This window comes from Pogoniulus pusillus, chromosome 10, assembly GCF_015220805.1.
Source record: "Pogoniulus pusillus isolate bPogPus1 chromosome 10, bPogPus1.pri, whole genome shotgun sequence".
Lineage (NCBI taxonomy): Eukaryota > Metazoa > Chordata > Aves > Piciformes > Lybiidae > Pogoniulus > Pogoniulus pusillus.
This window is the reverse complement of record NC_087273.1, coordinates 27770254-27794575: the sequence shown is the minus strand read 5'-3', so window position 1 is coordinate 27794575 and position 24322 is coordinate 27770254. Positions and strand designations below refer to the sequence as shown.

General features: G+C 40.9%; 1 protein-coding gene across 1 annotated transcript in view; it reads left to right on the top strand.

The window, feature by feature from the left end:
* ELP2 (elongator acetyltransferase complex subunit 2) overlaps window positions 1–23432 on the top strand; it is a 44261-nt gene extending 20829 nt beyond the window's left edge. Inside the window, exons 13-22 of the mRNA XM_064150059.1 lie at window positions 3080–3268; window positions 5547–5616; window positions 7540–7635; window positions 7724–7781; window positions 15633–15705; window positions 16113–16299; window positions 19027–19148; window positions 19633–19775; window positions 20317–20430; window positions 22062–23432. Coding sequence (XP_064006129.1) covers window positions 3080–3268; window positions 5547–5616; window positions 7540–7635; window positions 7724–7781; window positions 15633–15705; window positions 16113–16299; window positions 19027–19148; window positions 19633–19775; window positions 20317–20430; window positions 22062–22218 — 1209 coding nt within the window. The 3' untranslated portion in view covers window positions 22219–23432. The remainder of the gene's footprint in view (window positions 1–3079; window positions 3269–5546; window positions 5617–7539; window positions 7636–7723; window positions 7782–15632; window positions 15706–16112; window positions 16300–19026; window positions 19149–19632; window positions 19776–20316; window positions 20431–22061) is intronic.
* Window positions 23433–24322: the final 890 nt, after the last annotated feature.

Here is a 24322-nt window from a genome sequence, read left to right as displayed (position 1 = left end):
CTCAGTGTGACTCATTCTTCATATTTCTCCAAGCCATGATCTGTTCAAAATTGCTTTTGTAAATGCTTGGTTGAATTTTTCAGTATGTGCTGTTGTCACTTTAAGAACATTATTGGCAAAGTTTTAGCAATCACAAAGCATGACTGCTCTTTAATCCTGAGTTCACCTCTGAGTTACCTTCATTAAGTGTCCTCCTAGAGTCTTAAAACCCAGTCCATGCAGTAATTCAGAAGGACAACTATGTGGCTGATTCTAATAACCATCTATTGTCCTTGTTTAACGCTTGGCTAAGCTCTAGTGCAGGTAATCCTAAAGACTCTAACTGTTTTTCTGGGTTTTGTACACAGGATTATGAAAAAATTCTATTTTTTGTACCATTTGATTTATGGCTGTACCCGTGCAAGCAACTTTTCAGGAAGATTTTTTTGTGAATAACTTTGCCTGTTCTAAAATGAGTCTAAACTCTGGTGTGGAAAACACTGTCTAGGAATGCAAAAGTTTCTAATGGCTCATGCATTTTCCTCATCTACAAATACAGCTTTTCTGGCAGAACAGTACTAATGTTCCATTCAGGAAACTGTCAGAATCTAGACTAATTGAAGTCACGTAAGCCATGTGCAAGCTGTGCTCTTAGCTGGGAGATTCAAATGGTGGCTGTTAGAGATGTTTCATCAAAGCTTCTGTGGTATAGACCAGCACATAGAATGTCTGGTGTTTCTGGGAGAGTGGATTTGGAACCAGTTCTTTGATGTTCTTCCAGGCCACACAGAAGTCATGACAGTCCCAATTTAAGTGCTAAGTTTTGCTTTGTGCTGTGGGAAGGGCATGTCCAGTATCCTTTCCTAATATCCCATCTGGACAGCACAACAGCTCTGTGGAAAAAATAGTTTGTTGTATTTAACATGAGGAGATAAAGTCCAGAACTAGCACATGATGTAACTTGGCAGCATTCAAAAGAGTTGTCAGTATCATGTTCTCTGGGACCTACTGAGCTACCACTCTTCATTCTGTGTGTTGCTTGTCAGATTTTATCCTGTTTTCTGAAGGAACTGACCTTTATGTGATTTGCTTGTACAGCTAGTCCTGCTGTCCCTGAAAATTTTGATTTCTTTGAATTAGCAGAGTGATTGCAGTATTCATATCTGGTGTGAACTGAATTACTGTTCCTCCCCTTCCTGTTATGACACAGAGCAGCCAACTGACTAATTTGACTAATCCAAGTGGTGTCAACACTTTTTGCTGCATGGGATGTGGGAGAAAGCTATAGTACCCTGTTGGTGGGGTGAGATGGAGGGTTGAGATGAAATGACTCATTTCAAGGGATACCTTCAGGGCTTCTGAGTGCTGAAAACCAGGTAATTAGTTCTACTTAGATACCATAGGATTTAAAAATGCTTTGTTTTCTGCACCATACTGAGTTTAACATCTGAAAAGTTATAGCAGGTGAAATCTGATGTTTGTCTCAACAAGACACAATGGATGGTTCAGATATCTATGTTAAGTTAGTGTTATATCTCAATATTATTTTTTTCTCTTTAAAAAGATAACTAAATGTTAAATGCAAATAATTATCTCTTCTTAAAAATCTCAATTCAAACATCTGAAGTGAAGGATGGCAATCAGCTTCAATTGCTCATGCAAATTTGAACCCTGATTTTTCTGGAAGAACCTAATAGAGTGGCTTTTGCAGCTCTCTTTTTCGATTTTGGGATTTGTTTTTTTTTTTGGGGGGCGTTTTGATTGTTTACTTTCTTTGTTCCTGTTAATGTTCTGTGTTCTAAAGTATGCAGAGATGCACCTAGTAAAATGTAAGAGGAGTTTATTGCACTGTTTGCGTATTTGGGGGGTTCTTAATGTTTTAAGAATTAACTATTGTGGTTTGCTTTTTTTCCTCATTGGAAAATAAGGTCTTTGTAGGGTTTCTCATATATTCCATTGAGGTTCTGTCAGCTTTGACCATTGAAAATCAGTCGAATGTTTAGTGTGATATTTGCAGCTTATAGTCCACATAATGCCTTTCCTTATGTCTGTGTGATAACCATACAGTGTAGACTCTGTCTTGGCTGTAGTTTTCCAGGCATTTTACTACAGAACTAGTCTAAATTAATTAAATTTAATTAATTTTAACTATACTAGCTGTTATTTTTCTAACTGAATTATCATTTAGGAGTAGCAGCAAATAAAAATTCTAAAGATCATTTCATGAAAGTGTATTTGAGCAACACAGAGGAGAAGCTTTTTTAAAGGAGATTTTGTGTGTGTGTGTGTATAATAAATGAGATTCTTAGAAAAGCAATTTAACTAATTTTTTTCTCCATTTTTTTCTACTTATTGCAACTATAAAACTATCTAATTCCTGGTTAGCTGCTAACTCTGGTTTTAAATTGGAATGTGAATATGAATATTTCAGGAAACCAGAAAAAAAATACTTCAAATGGAAACGCTCCTACAACCATCAGTTTCCCAGATGTTTTTCCTCTAAGAAGGTGTTTTGGTTTTGTCATTTTTTACAAAGCCTTTATTAAATAGTTTCACTAAAATCAAATACTTAGAGGGGAAGTAATAACCTGTAGCCTGCTGACGGCAATGCTGCTGTGCTTTGAGTAGGGAAGCAAGTTAGTTATTATTGCCTTTCTTACTGTTTTTTTCCAGAGTTGCAGTTTTGAAAGTAGTTAGGTAGCATTACAGTCCTCCTCTTGCTTAAGCAACTTATGTCTTCTTCCTGACTGCTTAGCTTAAAAAGTCACAGTAAGCATGGTGTGTGCTCAGTAACAGAGGTGAGCAAATGCCTTAAATGTGCCTGTGCAGGGATATAGTTAGCTAGTCTTACTAGCTATGGGAGTTTGGTGGAAAAACAAGATTAGATTGATGTATGTGTTTGATGTATGATTGATGTATACAATATATATGTATACATATATATATATATGATGTTATGATGCATGATTGATGTATACAGTTTTATGGATGTCAGTAGTAGGTTGTTACTAACTTCCCTTCCAAAATCAGCAAAGAAAGTACTCAAAATCTTACTGCTTCTCTGGTTAAGAATTGTCTTTTAACTGCCTGTCTGTCTTAGGTAACCTGGCATGAAATTGCAAGGCCTCAAGTCCATGGGTATGACATGCGCTGCCTGGCGATGATCGGCCGCTTTCAGTTCGTGTCGGGAGCAGATGAAAAAGTGCTTCGAGTTTTCTGTGCTCCCAGGAATTTCATAGAAAATTTCAGTAACATCACTGGTGTTCCGATGGAGAAGCTATGCTCTCATGTAAGTGTGCTACAGACAATGCTAAATGATGACAGCCCTCTTCTCACATGAAAATAATTCCTTAGAGAATGTCAGGTTGCACCAAACTCTGTAAAAGTTCTGGAACTTTAACCTTATTTTCCTTTCCTTTCTACTTGCCTCCATGTGTGATGTATTTTTAAGGTGTGTGTAGTAGTCTTGCCTATCATAGAATCAACCAGGTTGGAAGATCATCCAGTCCAACCTATCCCCTAGCCAGTCAACTAGAACATGGCACTAAGTGCCTCATCCAGGCTTTTCTTCCAACACCTCCAGGGACGGTGACTCCACCACCTCCCTGGGCAGCCCATTCCAATGCCAATCACTCTCTCTGTGAAGAACTTCCTCCTAACATCCAGCCTATACTTTCCCTGGGCACAACTTGAGACTGTGTCTCCTTGTTCTATTGCTGGTTGCCTGGGAGAAGAGGCCAACCCCCACCTGGCTACAACCTCCCTTCAGGTAGTTTTAGACAGCAATGAGGTCACCTCTGAGCTTCCTCTTCTCCAGGCTAAACATCCTCAGCTCCCTCAGCCTCTTCTCATAGGGTTTGTGTTCCAGGCCCCTCCACCAGCTTTGTTGCCCTTCTCTGGACACGTTCTAGCACCTCAACATCTCTCTTGAATCGAGGCGTCCAGAACTGGACACAGGACTCAAGGTGTGGCCTGACCAGTGCTGAGTACAGGGGAAGAATAACCTCCCTTGTCCTGCTGGCCACACTGTTCCTGATGCAGGCCAGGATGCCGCTAGATGTGATTATTGTTGTGTGGTTACTTGTTGCTGGTTTTGGTTTTTTTTAATTGCATGCTTGGAAGTAACAAAGCTTTCAGCACTGTTGTTAGTTCCTGCATATAAACATTTATAAATGTCTACTTGCTCAGGCTGTATTTCTTCTTGATACTGCAAATCATCTTGAGGCTTTTACATTCTGGTTCTTAGTTGTTGATAATTTCCTACTCTGTGAAAAGACAAGACTGCCAAATTGCAGTCTTTTGTTTGCTCCCAATTTACTTTAAGATCTAATCCCAGTTTTCCCTGTATTTTGTGGAGCAGGCCTTATTCAGTTGCCTCTGTACAGTGCTTTGCATGCCCTTTGCATTTCTGGCTCAAAAGCAGTGTTTTCTGTGCAGCTTCTAAGAGATAAATTAGCTTTTCCATTTCATTTAACAATTGAATTATCTGGGAAAGAAATTTGTTCATTCTTGATAGTAAGAAGTTACATAAATAGTTATTTAGTGGTTTAATTTTGCAGGACTTAGCAAGCATTTGTGTTAATAATGTTGGGCAAATAATATTGTGCTTTTTTAATGCTGGCAGATGTAATTACTTCACTTTTATGTAGACTTTCCTTATCAGATCTTCCTCCGAGTGCTATATATTGATCCTTGATATCACTGTTTCACACGGGCTTTGTTTAAAGGGGAAGACTTCACAAGCTCTTATGATGCAGCTGCTCTTAAATAGGTTTATTGAAATTGTTTTCTGTGAATGCTTTTTTTTTTTTCATTACAGTGGGTAAGCCTTTTCTTAATTTAGCTTGACTGCCTTCCCCCCCCGAAATACTTAAACCCCCAAAAGCCAGCTTTGTATTCAAAAAGGGTTGAATAGGATTATATTAAATTTAAATCCATGGGATTGTATTATACTGTGGATTGTAGTAGAGAACCACTTTGTTTTAGAGGTCTTAGACTGTTGTATGTCTCATACAGTTTTCTTATTGAATTATGAATATTCAAATAACACAGGATTTTAAGCTGTCACCTAATGATTAATCCAATTTTGTGTAACACTCTGTCTTTGAACTTTTCAGATATGGTAAGGAACAGGTTTTACAGCTAATATGTCTAATCTTTTTCATCTCTGCATAAAAGGCCCCAAGTTCACTTACCCATTCTAAATTTTGGCTTTTCCCCATGCCTTTATGGGAGTATCTTCTGTCTGATGATTTGTCTTTTCTCTATGTTGGTCTGAACAACCACATACTTTAGCCACATCTCTGTGTTATGTAGTGGGTTATGTTTGATGTTGTGGGCACAGGCATTCACTCTCTGTCTTCTTTTCCAAAATGCTGCTTAATGATTTAATCTCAGAACAGACTTATTTCCCAGTCCCATTGTGTTTAAAAACTGCATTCCTCTCAGTATATCCTAGAATAAATGAAACTGTAGAGGAAAACTTTTTATTGGGGGTGAATATACATGCTTTACAGCAAAATTTTTCAGCTGAGGCTTGTAACCTTTTATTTCTTCCTTGAATTCAGCAATCATCTGATCTTCCAGAAGGTGCAACTGTGCCAGCTTTGGGATTATCCAATAAAGCTGTTTTTGAAGGTACAGTTAATGAGAAATAATGGCAATGGTGCTTCGTGTGGAAAGTTTAGCATTTTCAAATGACTACTTTAGCATATGCCTTTTTGTTAGGTATGTCAACTTGGCTGCAAGTTTGGAGTCTAGAAATAAAAGTAGAGAACCTTTCCTGCTTTCTTCTGTCTTTGGTTTCTTCCCTAAACATTCCCTAATGTCTGATGCAAACCCAAAATGGTCTTTCCCCCCTATATCCTGCACCCCTGTAGAAAGTGACTCTACTCAGAGGAGTTCAGAATGGTTAAAGTAGAACTACCTGTTACTACTTCTGATTTCTCTATAAAGTACCTTGACCTCTGAACCTTTGTCAGTGCTTTTCACACTTAGCTCAAATGTGAGCAGCCTTGTGGAAGCTTATGGAAGTAATGATGCTTTGAGGGGGATCAGTCATATTGTTTGTTCCAGAGAAAATAGTCATAAACCTTCTCCAGATGTTTTTATAAAGACTGATTAGTTGGCCTGTTGGTAAAGGCTGATGAGGCACCACATTAATTTCTTGGAGAAGTGATGGAGGGAACGCTGTGATTGTTGGGAAACATGGAGAGAGGGACAAACAACTGTCAAGAATGATAAAAACAGTTGTGTAGTGTCTTGAGACTGGGGACAGGACATGCAATTTTGGAATCAATAAATTCTCTGGTAAAACTGCACTTATACTGGAATCTAACAAATTAAGTCAGACTTGCTTCTTTTCTCTGCTTAAAGCTTTATCAGAAGGTGTGAATTTAAAAAAGAAGTAGTTTAATAAGCTTTGTCTCCTGGGTCTTCAATGGCAATACAGTTAAATTTCCTTAAATCTTCTGTGACAGAAAAATAGCCTTGTTGTACTCAAAGTAGCTTGTAAAATATTTTTTGGCAAAAATTCTTTTTCCTGCTTTCTCATGAACGTTTCCACTCAGAGAGAGAACAAAACTTCCTTCTCCCACAGTACTGTCACACAGCGTAATGATTGTCATTGGTTTTATGTGGCATGCTCAGAAGCAGCACTATAAATAAGAAACCTGTCAAATTTTCTTCACCATTGCCCACCCAGTGCTGTCAGCACTTTATGGCTTAAGTAAAAGCTCCACAGACCTCTCTTCTTGTTTACTCTGCACAGGAGTCTTCATGGTGAGCAATGATTAGATAGCAAATTACATAAGTGTTGCTAATTTCATTTTCAAGTGGAGAGAAGACAGGATGAATGAGAAGGTAGTCTTTCTGTTCTGCTTTTCCTGTACCTGCTTTTATAAACTACTGTATTTGAAATGTACACTTGGCAAAAAGATGCTCTTCAGGAGCAACTGTTCCTAACTCTGTACTGTTTTCTTAAATAATGTTTTCCAAGTAGAGGACAGAGTTGAATTTTCACTTGTGGTGAACTGAGTAATTTCAGTTACTGATGGTACTTTTGCCTAAAGCTAAGACCCAAGCCCTGAGCAGTTTTGATGGAGCTTGCAAATAGTAGCTGCATTTCCTTTAGTATGACTTTCCTTTTAGAGGCCCACCTTCATTTTAGGTATTCTTATATCTGAGATTTTGGCCCTAAACATTCTCAGAGAAGGAAAGGTTTAATGTTGGGGAAGCACAGGTCCAGCTCCTGGTGACTGCTTCTTTCAGATGAAGGCTCTAAGAATGTCTAAGACTGTGCTGATGGAGAGAATTCAGTCTCAGAATGGAATTAGTCTAAAGGTTAGATTTTTGATAATTAAAAAAATGTTGTCTTCATTAACATGGGTTGAAATAAGTAGATTGTAATACTCTTGTTACTGTAACTCTGGAAGCAGAGAAATCTAATTTCAGTTACTTCTATTGTAAAACCAGATGCTTGTTACTTGCATAATAAGTGCTCATATTTCCCCTCCTGTCAAGTGTACTCTCTTTGGCTAATGAAGTCCTTGCTTTGAATAGGAGATATGTCTCTTCAACCAGCTGTGGATGAAGAAAGTTTTAATACCATTTCAAATCAGTATCCTGAGATTTATTTTCAGCCCTTGATCCTTACAGGTATGACATTCATTTGGATATAAAACTATTTAGCTGATTTTAGATTATGTAATACCATACTTGAGTATGCTGTACAAATGTCTTTTAGAACCTCCCCCGGAGGATCACTTGCTGCAGAATACCTTGTGGCCTGAAATTCAGAAGTTGTAAGTGTTTGTTTTTTGCTTTGTTTCTTTGGTGGGGAAGGGTGAGCCTGTGGTTGTGTTTGTTCTTTGTGGTTGGGTTTTTTTTTGTTTTAGTTTGGTTCTGTGTTTTCAGTTTGCAAAATTTCCAGAAGACTCTTGCTACATATTAATGTAGTCTGGTGGTGTAACTCTTCCTATTTTGCTGCCTGATTTGATTTTTGTGTGCAGAGTAATGCTTGTAAAATGGATAAATCATAGGTGTATGAAAATTAGGAGACAATTCAGAAAATGGCTGTTTGGAATGATGAGCCACAAAATTTGATTTCACTAGTTGTTTCTGTGCCAGTGAAATATGTATGATTTTAGCACAAAGCTATTCTTCTCAATTTGTAATGATCAGACTTTCATCATCTTTTCAGATGTTTGCCTTCTGGAGATCTGTATAGGACATCAGTCCTTGGTGGTTTGGGTTTTTTTCCTCCTTATTCCAAGAGAGCAAAGTTTCTGGTCTGCTCTAAGGAACTGTGTCATGTTTTTATGCACTTAGCTGAGTGCTGAATTCTGATGGGCCTCTTTCAGTGCTGCACCCTCTGGCCCCCACCCCCCCTGAAATTTTACCAGACCAGCTCAAATGACTTGGAAGTAAGGTAAAGCAACAGTGGATTTACAAGCATATATACACAATGTATTTACAATTATATACAAATTAGTAATAATACAGAAATCCAAATTGCTTCCCAAATAAACTGCTCAGAAGGGGCTCAAAACCACTCTTTCTTTCTCCTAGACAGACAAAACAATTAGCAAAGCTTACTTGTTATTAGCAAAGCTTATTTATTAGTAGAAGATGTTAGAGCAGTGTGAAGGAGAAGTGAAAGGAGCAAGCGTTCTAAGGCAAGAGTGACAGAATTGTTTACATTTTATTCCTTTCAACAAACCAGTGAATGATATAGAATTTATCATTATTATTCTTTTATAACCAATGATCTAATTTCTCTAATTAGAATATTCTAATCAGCCTCAAACCAGCACACATCCTTTATGTCTGTCTGTTCAGTGCATTTGCTTAAAACCTTGCCTGCACTCAAAAACTTGTGTGCAAAGAATTTTCTGCTTCTTTCCACTTCATGGCACAGTTTGTCTTTATGGTCTGGAAATAAAGGATGAGGAATCAAATATGAAGCTTCTCCCTAAAGGCTAATAGACTTGTAAGAAGCAGTAGGTGGAAGCATCAGCCAAAACAGTATGTGTCTAGGAGTAGAACCAAGTGAGAAATGTTGAGCGAAATGGTTACAAACCCAGTTTAGGTATTGAATGCTGGTGGAGAGCCTTGTGGATTGCAAAGGTAATAGGGTCATGTAGTCATGATGATAGTTGTTTTGAGGTCTCAAGGTTTTAGAATTCTTCATTTGTATTTTGTTCCTTCTTTTCTGAGATCCACAATTTGCAAATGAAGGTTGTCTCCTAATTTGTTCTCTAAGGGTCTCAGTAACTTTAGGCTACACTTCCAGAGTTTTCAGTGCCCTCTTTTGTAAGTAGTTTGAGGGATGTATTAGTAGTCAGATGGACCCAAGATGAAAATTTTTCATTTGCCTTTGACATTTCTTGAATTCTAGTGAGACATAAATCTTTGATGTTCTGCTATGAGACTGCTGTCTGCCTTCTGCCTGCTTTTCTATCCTGCATTCATTAAAATAACTGCATTTTACAGTAGTTTTCAGGTGACTTGTCTGAGCAATTTTCCCTGGTTTTAGTCACTGTTGATGATAGGGGTTCTTTTATGTAAGGGCAGCAAGATGCAAAGCATTCACAGACTTTCATTTTTTAGCTGAGGATAATCTTGAAAGAAGTAACATGAAATCACATAATATAGATTTCAAGTTGCCATAGCAGCAGAAAAATAGTGAGGAACTGCCTTGCTAAAAATAGCTTGTCATTGACATTTGTATGTTCACAGCTCTAACTTGACACAGAATTTTTAAGAATTAGTGTTGGGGTTTTGAGAAGTGTTTGCTTGGGTAGGTTTTAGAATGAAGAGCTTGCTACATTTTTTTTTGCATAATCTAACAACTTCAAACATGATAAATCCTATGAGAGTCGTCTTGGAAAATTACCATAGCGAATGTATATGCAGCAGGCTGCGATTAAAGCCTAAATGCTGACACACAGAATGGTTTAGGTTGGAATGGGGACCTCAAAGATCATTGAGTTCTGCCCCCCCACTATAGGCAGGGACACCTCCCACCAGAACAGGTTGCTCAAGGCCTCATCCAACCTGGCCTTCAACATCTCCAGGGAGGGAGCAGCCACAACTTCCCTGGGTAACCTGTTCCAGTGTCTCACCACCCTCTCACTGTAAGGAACTTCTTCCTAACATCCAGTTTAAATCTCCTCTCTTCCAGTTTAAACCCTTTACTCCTCATCCTGTCATTACAAAACCTTGTAAATAGTCCCTTCCCAGCCCTCCTGTAGGCCCCCTTCAGATACTAGAAGTCTGCTGTAAGGTCTCCTCAAAGCCTTCTCTTCTCCAGGCTGAAGAGCCCCAACTCTTGTAGCCTGTCCTCATAGAAGAGCTGCGCCAGCCCTCTGAGCATCTTTGTGGACTCCTCTGGACTTGCTCCAACAGTTCCATGTCCTCCTTATGTTGGGGGCTCCAGAACTGTACACAGTACTCCAGGTGGGGTCTCAGGAGAGCAGAGTAAAGGGGCAAGATCCCTTACCCTGCTGGCCATGCTGCTCTTACTTGCAGCCCAGCACGTGGTTGCTGTCTGAGTTGCACTCACATTGCCAGCTCATGTTGAGGTTTTCTTCAACCCAGACCCCCAGGTCCTTTTCCTCAGGGTTGCTCTCTAGCCATTTGCCACCCAGCCTGGAGTTGTGCTTGGGATTTTGTTGACCCAGGTGGAGTACCTTACACTATCACAGTATCACCAAGGTTGGAAGAGACATCACAGATCATCAAGTCCAACCCTTTACCACAGTGCCCAAGGCTAGACCATGGCACCAAGTGCCACATCCAACCTTGCCTTGAACTGCCCCAGGGACGACGACTCCACCACCTCCCCAGGCAGCCCATTCCAGTGCCCAATGACTCTCTCAGTGAAGAACTTTCTCCTCACCTCGAGCCGAAATTTCCCCTGGCGCAGCCTGAGGCTGTGTCCTCTCGTTCTGGAGCTGGCCACCTGAGAGAAGAGAGCAACCTCCCCCTGGCCACAACCACCCTTCAGGTAGTTGTAGACAGCAATAAGGTCACCCCTGAGCCTCCTCTTCTCCAGGCTAAACAATCCCAGCTCCCTCAGCCTCTCCTCGTAGGGCTTGTGCTCGAGGCCTCTCATCAGCCTCGTCGCCCTTCTCTGGACACGCTCAAGCATCTCAATGTCCTTCCTAAACTGGGGGGCCCAGAACTGAACACAGTACTCAAGGTGTGGTCTAACCAGTGCAGAGTACAGGGGCAGAATGACCTCCCTGCTCCTGCTGACCACACCATTCCTGATGCAGGCCAGGATGCCACTGGCTCTCTTGGCCACCTGGGCACACTGCTGGCTATGTTTGTATGCATGTGGACTTCATGTAGTAGTCTTGAAAGATCCTTTTTGACACTAGAAAAATACTATAAAAATGTCTGGACATTTTGGAAGTCCAGACAGCCTGTGCATAATAAAATTGATATGGATTGCACACTGTGGTGGAGGGGCAGCAGCCCCAAAACTGAGGCTTCACCATGCCTCTACATGCCCGGACATGTTTTTCTGCCAGCACCTACGAGGCAGCAAACAAATTGTGTAACACACACGCACACACGCCTAGCCCGTATGCCACTGAGGTCCGGGCAGATAATCTCCTATTGGGAGGTCCAGGCATGTCTCTACTGCCTATTGCGGCAAGGTTTGGCTTACAGCCAACCTGATTGGTTATTTTAGATGTCCAACGAGCCACGAATCTCGGCCCAGAGTCCATAAAGAGGGGTGCGAAGCAGCACCACGTCTTCAGGTGGTCCAGACTGTTTACCAGTTCAGAAGCTTAGAGCATTTAGACTCGGCTCTGATCCACAGCAGCACCCTGCTGCCCTGACCAGCTTGCGTGGCCTAGACACAGGATCAGGCCTGACTCACTTGCAAGCATTACAGAGGCTCAGACCTCATACATTAATCTCAAGGCACAGTCAAGCTACCTGCGAATCCTTTGAGAAGCAGAGCGCATTCATGCCTGCACCATACATATATGGGGAGCCAAGAACCCCCTGCCTAAGCCTAGAGCTATCTTGATTAATCTATGGAGCTCATCTCCATGCAGCACGGCATCGCCCCTGCTAGCCCGGCATAGATATTGCTTGCCAGCTATCCTGTAAGACTGGAAAGATCCAGGCCCAGCAGACCCTCAGACTGCCTGCAAATGCAGCCTGCTAGCTGCCAGACCATGTCAGAAGCTACACGGACAAATCCTTCTCCTGCATCGGGAAATTCCTGCCAGCTGATCATCCCTGGACATGCACAGCATCCAGAAGCCGCAGCACCAAGGCAGAGCCCACTTCACCCCAGGAGAGAAGGCTAGAGAAATACTGTTACCCCAGAGACTGGGAGAACCTTTATCATCCCTGCAAGCCGGGGCAGACTCCAGCTGCGAAGACCCCAAGTACTGGGCACACGCTGAGACAGATTCCCGGGAGGGTGATTAATGATTAATACTCAAGAGCAGCATGCCTAAGTAAGCCTTAATACCTTTGTAATATAAGTCATCTCTATCTCTGTCCAGTTCTGGGCCCCTCAATTCAAGAAAGATGTTGAGGTGCTGGAACATGTCCAGAGAAGGGCAACAAAGCTGGTGAGAGGCCTGGAGCACAAATCCTATGAGGAGAGGCTGAGGGAGCTGGGCCTGTTTAGCCTGGAGAAGAGGAAGCTCAGGGGTGATCTTATTACTGTCTACAACTACCTGAAGGGACATTGTAGCCGGGTGGGGGGTGGCCTCTTCTCCCAGGCAACCAGCAATAGAACAAGGGGACACAGTCTCAAGTTGTGCCAGGGTAGGTATAGGCTGGATATTAGGAAGAAGTTCTTCACAGAGAGAGTGATTTGCCATTGGAATGGGCTGCCTGGGGAGGTGATGGAGGCACCATCCCTGGGGGTCTTCAAGAAAAGACTGGATGAGGCACTTAGTGCCATGGTCTAGTTGATTGGTTAGGGCTGGGTGCTTGGTTGGCCTGGATGATCTTGGAGGTCTCTTCCAACCTGGTTGATTCTATGATTCTATCTAAAGAGCACACACAGTTTCAGCCCTTGCTGGGCAAACACTAGAGTTGTTAAGAGGCATTAAGCCTAAGAAAATATTTCTCTCTGTCAATAATTGTTAATAATTTTATATTTCTATTTAATAGTCAATCCCTGTAAATATATCCCAAGCTATTTTCATAAACTTGCAATACGAACCTTGATTTCATAGTGGTTGGGGGTGGTACAAATTTGTAAATATTCATTTCAATAAATAATTTTATAAAAAATCAAAACCGCCTCAAATTAATTTCTCACCTCCCCCCCTAACAGGGGAGGAACAGAGAAAACCCCTCCACGACACACACTACTAAGGCAAAATAGGTTATGGTTGAAAATGTCATCTCATTTTTTATTCATGTAGCTGCTTCACTCCATTGTGAACCGTTTTTGGTGTTGTATTACATAACAAAAGGACCACATTGCATGTATGGGTACAATGTACTGAAGCTTCCATACTTGCAAGGGTCATACACTCTTGTAAACAGCATCATCTGTTGCTACTAACTTTGTTCTCTTTCTGGGAGACAGCACTGGATTATATAGGCTGTCTGACTGACCTGTGATAGTCCTGCTTGTGTGACATAAAATGTAACCTTTCACTTTAAATTAGTGCTACTGTTTAGCAAGGACAAAGTTCCATGCAGAAACTCAAAATGTTTCGGTCAAGTGCTCTTCAGTGCTACACATTTAGAAGATAAAACTGACGTAATGGAGCCAGCAGTGTGCCCAGGTGGCCAAGAAGGACAGTGGCATCCTAGCCAGTATCAGGAATAGTGTGACCAGCAGGGCCAGGGAAGTCATTCTCCCCCTGTATTCAGCACTGGTTAGGCCACATCTTGAATACTGTGTCCACTTCTGGGCCCCTCAATTTAAGAAAGATGTTGAGGTGCTTGAACATGTCCAGAGAAGGGCACAAGGCTGGTGAGGGGGCTGGAGCACAGCCCTATGAGTTGCAGCTAGGGGTGTTCAGCCTGGAAAAGAGGAAGCTCAGGGGAGACCTTAATGCTCTCTACAACTACCTGAAAGGAGGTTGTAGCCCAGTGGGGTTGGTCTCTTCTCCCAGGCACCCAATGACAGAACAAGCGGACACAGTCTCAAACTGTGTCATGGCAGGTTTAGATTGGGTGTTAGGAAAGAGTGATTGGCATGGGAATGGGCTGTCCAGGGAGGTGGTGGAGTCAGTATCCCTGGAGGAGTTTCAGGAGGCTGGGTGAGGCACTTAGTGCTGTGGTTTAGTTAATTAGAAGAGTTAGGTGATAGGCTGGACTTGATGATTTTAGAGGTCTTTTTCAGTGTGGTTAGTCTGTGATTCTGTGACTTGTTTCCCATGTAGTTCTGCAGTTTATTTTTCCTTCATTGCATTTTAGGAAATGTATACTTCCCATGGAATAAGTACTTGAGAGCTTTAGAAACTTGACTTTCAACAAATGTTTTTTGGTACTCAGTCCTCCAAGAATGTGCTTTAGCAGTAGGTAATATGATAAAACTCCAGCTGGAGGCAGAAAAAGGGGAAGGCATCATTGTAAGATAAAATGGAATTTGCAATTTAACATTCCAGATGAGCACAACCACCAGTCCCTTTCCCTGTTGAAGGTCCAGGCACAGTTATACTCCATCAAAAGACAGTGCATCCCTAGCCTTCAGACACAAGTGTGGGAATCTGTCTATGGGATATGTCCAGCAGCAATTCTTCTGGACTCCACTTAGCAGATGCAGACAGTGATTTGTCATTTAAACAGATGGCTGTTCTGGCCACAAGTGAAATCTCATGAGCATCAGTCACATAGAAGAACTTCTTTGCAACAATGCAGACCAAAGGAGTCATTAAGAAAACTCCCATCTCTTCAGAGCTAGGAATCAAAGGACACCCACCCCCCCTCTGCCCTGCAACTGCTGTTTGACTGATATTTGTCTGCCGTTCATAGATTTTGTCTACATTTTTACTCCCAGTCTTTTGTGACTGTTTTTGTGCTAGTCTTCCTGGCATTTCTGCTTATTAGTTATATTCCAGTCCAGGTATATGTGCTTGTATTCCAGTGGAATCCATACAAAGACTGGTGAAGAAGTGCTCTCTGGAGGAATCTAGAAGTTTTGGGGTTTTTACATTGCTATCTTCTGACATGGTTCTTGTGCTGTAGCTCAGAAATCTTCCAGTGTTTCACAGAACAGGCATCCTTTGGCTGGCTGTTTGTGGTGTGTTTCTTAGGCAATCTTCACATATGTGGCTTCTGATTTTTGTTGGTACTGTTAAAATTGCTTTGCAAGAGACTAGGAAAACATTAGATGCTGCATTTGTCTGCTTTATTTATCATTAATGTAGCACCTGCAGTACTGATGGTTTATGTTCTGTAGTCAATTCCTAAACATGCAAGAATTTGCACAAATATTTATGTTAAATGCTATACATTAATAGGAATTATTTGACACATAATACTGAAACAGTGGGGAGAAGGTTTTGACAGGTGCTTTTCATTTTTGCAAAGGGTTATAAGTTAGTGTAAGAGCCTTGATACATACTGTTAGACTGGATGATCTTGGAGGTCTCTTCCAACTTGGCTGATTCTATGATTCAATGTGTTAAATATTTTTTCCATGTTTATTTCAGGTATGGACATGGATATGAAATTTTTTGTGTTGCTTGCAATAATTCAAACACTGTAATTGCTTCAGCGTGTAAGGTAAGAAAAGATTCTAGCACCATCTAGTGAAAAGTGTTACTGGGTTTCTGGGACTGAGAGCAGGAGTCAAAATTCAGTTTGTGCTCTTCTCTCCCTTAAATCTAAATGATTTTTGTACAGATGATAGTTGCCTTGCAAAGATGAGAGTGGATGAGATAAGCTGTTATGATTCATTTGAAGATATTAGTGAGGTAATTTCCAACAAGTATAGGTACAAAACATTTTCTTACTGATACACTGTCAGGATTAGTAGAAACTAGTGAAGCAATCTTGAAACTTCCCAGAGGAAAGCAGTTTCTAACTTGATTGCAAGCTTTGAAACTTAACTTTATAGTGTTTTGATACTTGTGCCTTATCAGTGAGAGTTAACAAAAACAAATATATATTTTTTTTTTTCATCAATATAGGCTTCCAAAAAAGAACATGCAGCAATTATTTTGTGGAGCACTACTTCTTGGAAGAAACTGCAGAGTTTGCTGTTTCACAATCTGACTGTTACTCAGCTGGCATTTTCTCCTAATGAAGAATTTTTATTAGCAGTTTCTAGAGACAGGAATTGGTCACTGTGGAGGAAACAAGACTCGTCAGGGTCAGGTAAGATCTGTGAAGTGGATACACACACACATTTGAAGGCTGCAGTTTAATATTTTTGGCTTCAAGTAGCCAAATAGTTGCCATTTTCCTTAAAACATTTAAAGATTAATAGTAGCAGGATTAATCTGTGTCTTTGATGTAGCCTTCTGATAATCATAGAATCATAGAGTGGCTTTGGTTGGAAGGGACCTTAGAGATCATCTACTCCAACCTCCCTGCCATGGGCCTCTCCACTAGACTTGGTTGTTCAAGTCCTCATCCAACCTGGCCTTGAACACCTCCAGGGAGGGGGCATCCACACTCTCCCTGGGCAGCCTGTTCCAGAATCTCACCACCCTTGTACTGAAGAACTTCTTCTTAAGATCCAGTCTAAACCTCAGCTTAAAAACGTTTTCCCTTCTCCTGTTGCCAGACAGCCTTCTGAAAAGTCCCTTCCAGCCTTCATGCAGTTTCCCTTCAGGTATTGGAAGGCTGCTATAAAGTTCCACCAAAGTCTTCTCTTCTCCAGGCTGAACAACACAAGCTGTCTCATAGCAGAGGTGTTCCAGCCATTGGATCATCTTTGTGGCCCACAAGTGTAATGTCCCCTGCTCTTCCTTTCACCCTGACCCATAGGCATTCAGTCTTCTCTTCGTGATTTGCCAGGTGGGGTGGAGCTCCAAGCACTGTAGCTGGTCATTGACATAAAGGGCAACACCTGCTCCTCATCTCTGTCTGTCCTTCCTGAAGAGCTTATGTCCTACTTACCCAACACCAATCACAGGAATCATTCCACCGCGTCTCTCTGCCGATCAGATCGTAGTGCTGCAGGCATGCCAACATCTCCAGCTCCTCCTCTTTGTTGCCCGTATTGCATGTGGTCATATAAGGGCATTTGTGCTGGGCCCCAGGTGAAGTGCTTGGAGCCCCCAGTGAAGTACAGTTGGACCTTGTCTGGGCTGATGGTTTTGTCCTCCACATTGTTACTCCATTCCCGAGGTCATCTTCAATCAAATCTAGTTTTATCCCCTTTCCTATATAGTTTAAAGCCCTCTGAATGAGCCCTGCTGGTTCTTGACCCAGGATTACTGAACCCCACCTGACCTCAGCAGGCCAGGTGCTGTGTAGACCCCTCCCTGTGGTCTCACAATTGATTGATTTGACTAGAACTGACTTTCTGGAAAAAGGGCTGATAATAAAGATTCAGTTGACTTTCTCATTAGGAGTTTGCACCCTCAGAATCATGAGGAGATTGCTATTGAACTATTGAATGCTTTAATGGCTTCCTCCAACAGATGCTTGTGCTGAAAGTGTTTATTGTTGCACTTGGCTTAATAGCACATAAACACTGCTGGGCTCTGTAGAGTTTTCCTAGAGACTTGGCAGTGAGATTTGGCCCCTTCAGACAGTGGCCAATTGTTTCCTGGCTTGAGATTTCTGTTCTATTCAGACTTCTATTTTAAAGCTTGGCATATTGTCCTCTGCAGTAGTTACACAATGTTTCAGGATAAGGAGTATGAAATCTCATGGGAAGTAGAGAAAATCTTCTTTTTCATCTGTTCATCAATAACTTTTCTATCTACAAAGAATGTCATTATCAGTGTAAAGCAAAACTGATGGTATTGGCATCCAAAGAAGTGGTTATTCAAAGTCAGTGCCCCACAGTAACAGCCTTTTCTGCTTAGGAATGTCATTGCCATTTACTGATCTGCAGATTTACTGCCTGACTGTATGCATATTGAAAGGGTATCCTGTCTCTTTGAGAACAGATAATTATGGTTAAGTCATTATGGTGTGAGCTTTTGGGACTGTACTAGTAAATAGGAACTGTAGTGAGTTTACTGAGGATGCATCTATGTGTGGTAAACTTTACACTGTTCTAAAACTTTTGAAGTCAGTGTTCCAATGAAGGAATTTGAAGGTCTCCATTTTAAATTCTTCTAAACCAGGTAAGTTTCTAAAATTCATCTAAAACAGGTAAGTCTGTAAAAGATCAACATTCCTGCTGTTTCAGTGCTGTAAGGACTGACTGATATGGTGTGATAGTTTGGGTGTTCTCTGCCCCCCCACACTTTAGAAGTCACCCCGACTATGTCGGCTCTGGGAATATAAATGAAGCTATTTATTTACAGCTAGCACAATATACAAGCAGATATTTACAGTATATACAGTTATAGACAGAAATAGACAAGGTAAAAGGTAATGCAGAAACACAACTCCCCTCCCAGAAATCTGAGTCCCCAGGAGGGGCTCCCAGCTGCCCCTGCACCTTCCCCCTACCCCTCTCAACCTTACCCCAGTCCCAAGAAAGAATAGAGGTTCAGCCAAGAGGTTAAGAAGCAAATGGAAGGTGAGGTTAGGGAGTAAGATGTTGCTCAGTCAGCAGCCCAAGAGTGAGAGGAAAAAAAAATGGCGAGAGTGTTATCTAATATTTTCATTTCTTGTTCAGCAAGAGACTGAGGAAAGTGGACATCACCATTGTTTTCCTTTCACAGCCTAAGATCTAATTCTTCTCACCAAAACATTCTAGCTAGCTTCAAACTAGCACATATGGTCTTGCACAGGTGTTAGTTATCACTGTGAGAATGTTGGAAAATGCATGCTGCTGAGTATTCCTATTTGCTTTAAAGATGAGTGGAGTAATGTCCAAGTATTCCTGCAGTTTTTATGTAGAGTAAGAAAGGTTAACAATTAATTTTAATGTGTAGAGTAGATGAAGCAGAAGTGTTCCTCTCTCTTTTATTCCAGGGCCAGTTTTCAGTTGCTGTGCACACACGGACAAAAATACAGCTGTTCACAGTCGAATCATTTGGACTTGTGATTGGACACCAGATAGCAAGTACTTTATTACTGGCAGTCGGGACAAAAAGGTAATTAGTATGAAAGGAACTGTAAAGGCCCAGAATGATTTTAAGTGTATTTTAGATTAGCGAATGCTAGAGCCCATTTTCTGTAAATGAATGACAAGCTCATTGTGTGTGTCACCAGAGAAATCAGTGAGTCTTTAGTCTGCTAAATAAACTGCTTGAATACATATGTACAAGGCTGTGGTCTGCCACTTGAACTTTCTCCCTTCTTTCATGCAGCAAGGGAAGCATATAACATACTTCTTCTGGGTCTCTACATTTTCCTCTGACTTCCATAAACAGAATCTGGTTTTGATGTCAGTATGTTTAGTGAAATCAGACTGTCTAAAACAGCTATTTGTAGATAGACTTCTTTTTTTTACTATTTTAGTGGTCATCCACTTTGTTCTGTGCCTTGGCAATATTTTAACTAAGTTATTCCCTGTGTTTTTGTAAAAGCATTTACAGAAGAGTACAGAGATAATTCCTAGATGACTCTTTGTTGCAGGTCATTATCTGGGGCCAGTGCAATTTATCTGTCAGTGCTGAAGAGAATATGTTGGATTCAATCAAGCCTTGTTCAACGGTACTGGATGTGGGAGATTCTGTTACTGCTGTTGGTGTCAGCCGATTACTTACTGCTGATGGAAGGTATTGCTTTCTCCCTGTTATACCATTTTGTGTTTAATTAGAAATTAGGCTTTTTCCACTTTAATCAGCTGTGACTAAATAGCTCCTCAAATTTACCTGTCCAATGTTTTGACCCATTCCTTGACAGAGTGACCTCTACCTTTTTCTTTCTTAGCCTTCTTTTCAAGTGTGTGGTGACTTCTTCAAACCGTGTATCAGAAAGCAAAAAGAGAGGCTGGAGGAGGTGGGGAAAGGGGCATGACCATACCTGAAACACATTTCGTTCTTCCAACAATGTTGACTTTCTTATTTTTCCCTAGCCAAATACACAGATATTCAGATTTCTGCTTTACTTATTTTTTATGAAGGTTTGATTTAAATTATGGAGGGTTATTTTTTTTAGTAGTGTTTTTTTTTTCCCTATGGAAAAGCAGATAGTGATTTGAATGACAAGGTGCAGCACAGTGTTTGAGTGCTAGTTCTTTCTGTCTTTGCATTTGAGCCAGCTTCACTGAGCCAGCTGTAATCTCTTTGAGGACTAATGCAATTATTCTTTTAATAGATACATTATTGCAGTAGGCTTAGAGAGTGGGAAGATTATCTTGTACACGTGGAAACAGAGTGGGCAAGAGCCAAGACAAGCTGATTGGACCACATGTGTAGAGATGGACGACAGGTATGTCTTTTAAAGCTAGGAGGAAATAAATACTGATCTTGAGACTGATAACTGATGGTGCTGGACTTCTGTTCTGACAGTGTAAAATTATATGAAACTGGTTTATTTATATATAAAAAATTTGTTACTGTTTCAGGAAAAGGTTGATCCCTGAAAGTCTAAACATTTTTTCAAGCAAAACTTGATTAAAAATATTACTTTGATGTGTTAATGAACCTGACAAGCTCCAGTGAAAGCCAGGGAAGGCAGTCTAAATCTCAAAATACTTCATGATGTGCAAATGCTTTAAGAACTCTTACCCTTTGTTAGCCCCACTTAAAGATATTAAAAAAAAAAGGGGGGAAAAGAATTTTTATTAGTTTTAGCCATAAAATAAGATGATAGAAACCTCTGAAGGGAGGGGGAGAATAATCACTATCTGTATACATTGGCAAAACATTTCAAGATGAATCACAGAAACATTCAGGTTGGAAAAGGCCCTCAGGATCATCAAGTCCAAACGTTTTTCCTACTCTGCAAGTTTCACCCTAAACCATATCCCCAGGCACCACACTCAAAAAACCTTTACACACATCCAGGATTGGTGACTCAACCACCTCCCTGGGAAGCCCATTCCAACACCTGACTATTCTTTTCTGTGAAAAAAGAAATGTTTCCTAATGTCCAGTCTAAACCTACCCAGTAGCAGCTCGAGCCAATTCTCACTTGTTCTGTCACTGTTTACCGATGACAAGAGATCAGCAGCAGCATCTCCACAATGTCCTTTCAGTTACCTGTAGACAGCAATGAGGTCTTCCTTCAGCCTCCTCCTTTTCAAACTAACCGTCCCCAGCTCCTTTAGTCTCCTCATAAGATTTATTCTCCATGCCCTTCCCCAGCTTCCTTGCCCTCCTCTGCACTCGCTCCAGCACCTGTGCATCCCTCTTGTGTTGAGGTGCACAAAACTGAACACAGTGCTCAAGGTGTGGCCTCACCAGAGATGAGTACAAGGGGACAATCACCTCCCTGCTTCTGCTGGACACAGCATTTCTTAACACAAGCCAGGCTGCCATTGGCTTTCTTTGCCACCTGGGCATTCACTGCTTGAATGACAGAAAGCTTTTAAGAGCAGTTCTGGCAGAAACCAAAGAAATGCCACACTATATGGGATGCTGCTGCAGTGACAGCTGGAGGAGGTCTGTAGAGAAACTTTGGATGTTTTTCTTGAAGCACTCTGCTAGATTCTTTCCTGACACACTGGCATTTGAAATACCAGAAATGGAAGCTGATTGTGGCTTTAGCCTGTGTATGCTTGAAGTGAGTTGGAAAGACACACCAGATAACAGGAAGTTGCAGGCTCAAAGCCAGAAATCTGTCATATCTTGGTAATTGAGATGTGAGACCTACAGCTGAATGTGGTAAAACTTTAATCAATAGCTGTTTAAATTATTGATGAGTGAGAGGAGAAAATGTCATTACAGTTAATGACCCTGCTTATTTCAAGAACTTAGTACCTGCTGGTTATCACAAGTCATTTTTTTCCTCAGTTGCTAGTGTTGAGAGTATTAATTATGTAAATGTTGATGTTTACACTTACGTGCCCAACTGTGTTTGACATTTTGCAGTTATGTGTGGATTTCTTTTTGTTGCAGCCAAAGTCATGCTCTTGCTGTGAAACGTTTATGTTGGAGACATCATGCGGGCAGGGCTGGGCATAACGATCCAAACAGCAGCGAGTGGTTGCAGCTTGCAAGTTGTGGAGCTGATCACTGTGTTAAGATATTCAATGTCAACAGATCTGCTCTTTAGCAGGCAGCAGGCCTGTCTGTATGAGACAGATAGATTCACAACATTTTATGTCAGCTTTTAGCCATTTTTTGGTGGTTGAATTTTCTCTGTTCTGTTGTGAAAAGTGAAACATCTGACATTTAACTTATTAAAGCAATTTTGGTGGCAATTTGAAATGTCAAATATTTTTGTAATTCTGCAGTTCCAGGAATACAGTTTTTTATATGTTTTGGTTGGGGAATATCCTGGAACTGAGGGATGGGATAAGACAGTTTTGCTTGCTGTGACTCAGAGGCTGAACAGGAAGCTGTCAGTACCTGAGTTCTTCAGTGCTTGGGATTGTGAGTGGAGTGCTGAGGTGAACTCTTTATTCCTAAATTGGCCTCTCGATTGACCTGCCAGTGCCAACGGTGTGACTTTAAGCACATGCAGTTAACCAGAGATGAGAGTTAATTATACAGCTTTCCCTAATTGCCTTCTGAATGTGTATTACAGCCTTGGTCCATGTCCTTAGACTGCCTTCATTTAGTAGTTTGTGTCCCTGTGGTTGGACTGGCCTGCTTGTTTGTTTTTCTGTTGGTATGTCTCTTTCTTCTGCTGTGCAGAGTGCTGAACTCCTGCCTTTTGGTCAATCAGAGCTTGAAGTCTAACTTACAGACCACGTAAGTTCTCTGGTGTCTACTCATGAGTACATGAGCCCTTTCTGAGCAGACTGCTATGGAAGAGCCACCTTGTATCCTGCTTGAGAGCTATCTTCTACAGTTAAGGCTGGGAAAGCTTACAAATAGCAATCGGCAGAAGCTGAGAGGTGGCAGCTGTTCCGTATACTGGACACTTGCTAAATTTTGAGTGCTCTTTGTCCTGATGATGATTTGAACCAGTTAACATGTTTGTCTTACTGTCTTGTAATTGAAATAGAACAATAATAGACCTCAGCAGCTCTGTCTCCAATTCCAAAGTCAGTTTGAAACCAGTTAAACTTTGAGAGTGAAATTATTTTTATTCTAGAACCATTTTCTACCTGAATTGGTAATGCAGAAATAATTGGAATTGTACTGAAATGTTTATTGTCTTGTATCTTTAGGTAGAGTACAGTTCTTTTGGAGTGAGCCAAACTCTTTTCAGAATAATTATTTGGTTTAATTGGGTTTGTATTTTAGCTTTTTATTTTCAGTTCTGTTTTTCTATTCTTAAAATGGCTGAGGGGAATAAAAACCTGACTTCTTAACAGAGAAGTTTTGCAATGCTTTATTTGTGGTACTCCATGCTTTCCTTACATGTGTGCTTTGAGCATTGAGAAGTGAACTTGTCTGGGAATTTTTAAACAATCATAGATTCTGTCCTGGAGGGGTTAAAAATGACATAGCACTTGTGAGACTGCCTGAAGTTGGCAAAAGCAGAAGCTTTTTCTATGACGTGACTGAAAGTTTGTATCTAACATGCAATTCAATAATACTTTCCAATACTAGTGTCTCTTGCCATGCAAGCCTTCTTGCCTGTAAGCAAGAGGGAACTGTCCTGTTGTCCCTCTCTCTTCATGAAATGCTGCCATTAAATAAGCACTGGCTATTACATGATGCAGTGATCCTTCCCTTCACCCTTGGGATTTTTGTGATTTAATTGCATTGAAGAATATACCCCTTTGTTCCAGCTTTAAATACATCAGATTAGTCCATTGATTCCCCAAGCCTAAATGTTTGTAATAGACACTTTATTATCAGTTCTTGACACCTCAGCATATGATTAATATTTTTCTGTATATGATGTTATCTCTGTACACATTGCTTTACTATGCATTTAGTGGGCATGACTTTTATGTATACCTTTTTTTTCTTCTCACTAAATCCACTAAAGTCTATTCAAACCAGCTTGTAAATCACCATCAGTGTAACAAGTCAGATACTGATTTTGTTATCTTAACTAACACCAGAAAATTATTTGGATCAATGTAAGTGTTATTCCGAGTCAAAATCAATGTAACTGTAGCAATCATTTTGGGAGCAGCTTTGGCTGTCCAGTGAAGAACAGAGTTCTTTAAATGGCAGGATAATACCCCTTATGATTATTATGAGTCCCTTGAAAAGTTTGGTTCCTCTTCTCATAGAAGGACTTGAGTTAGTAGGGA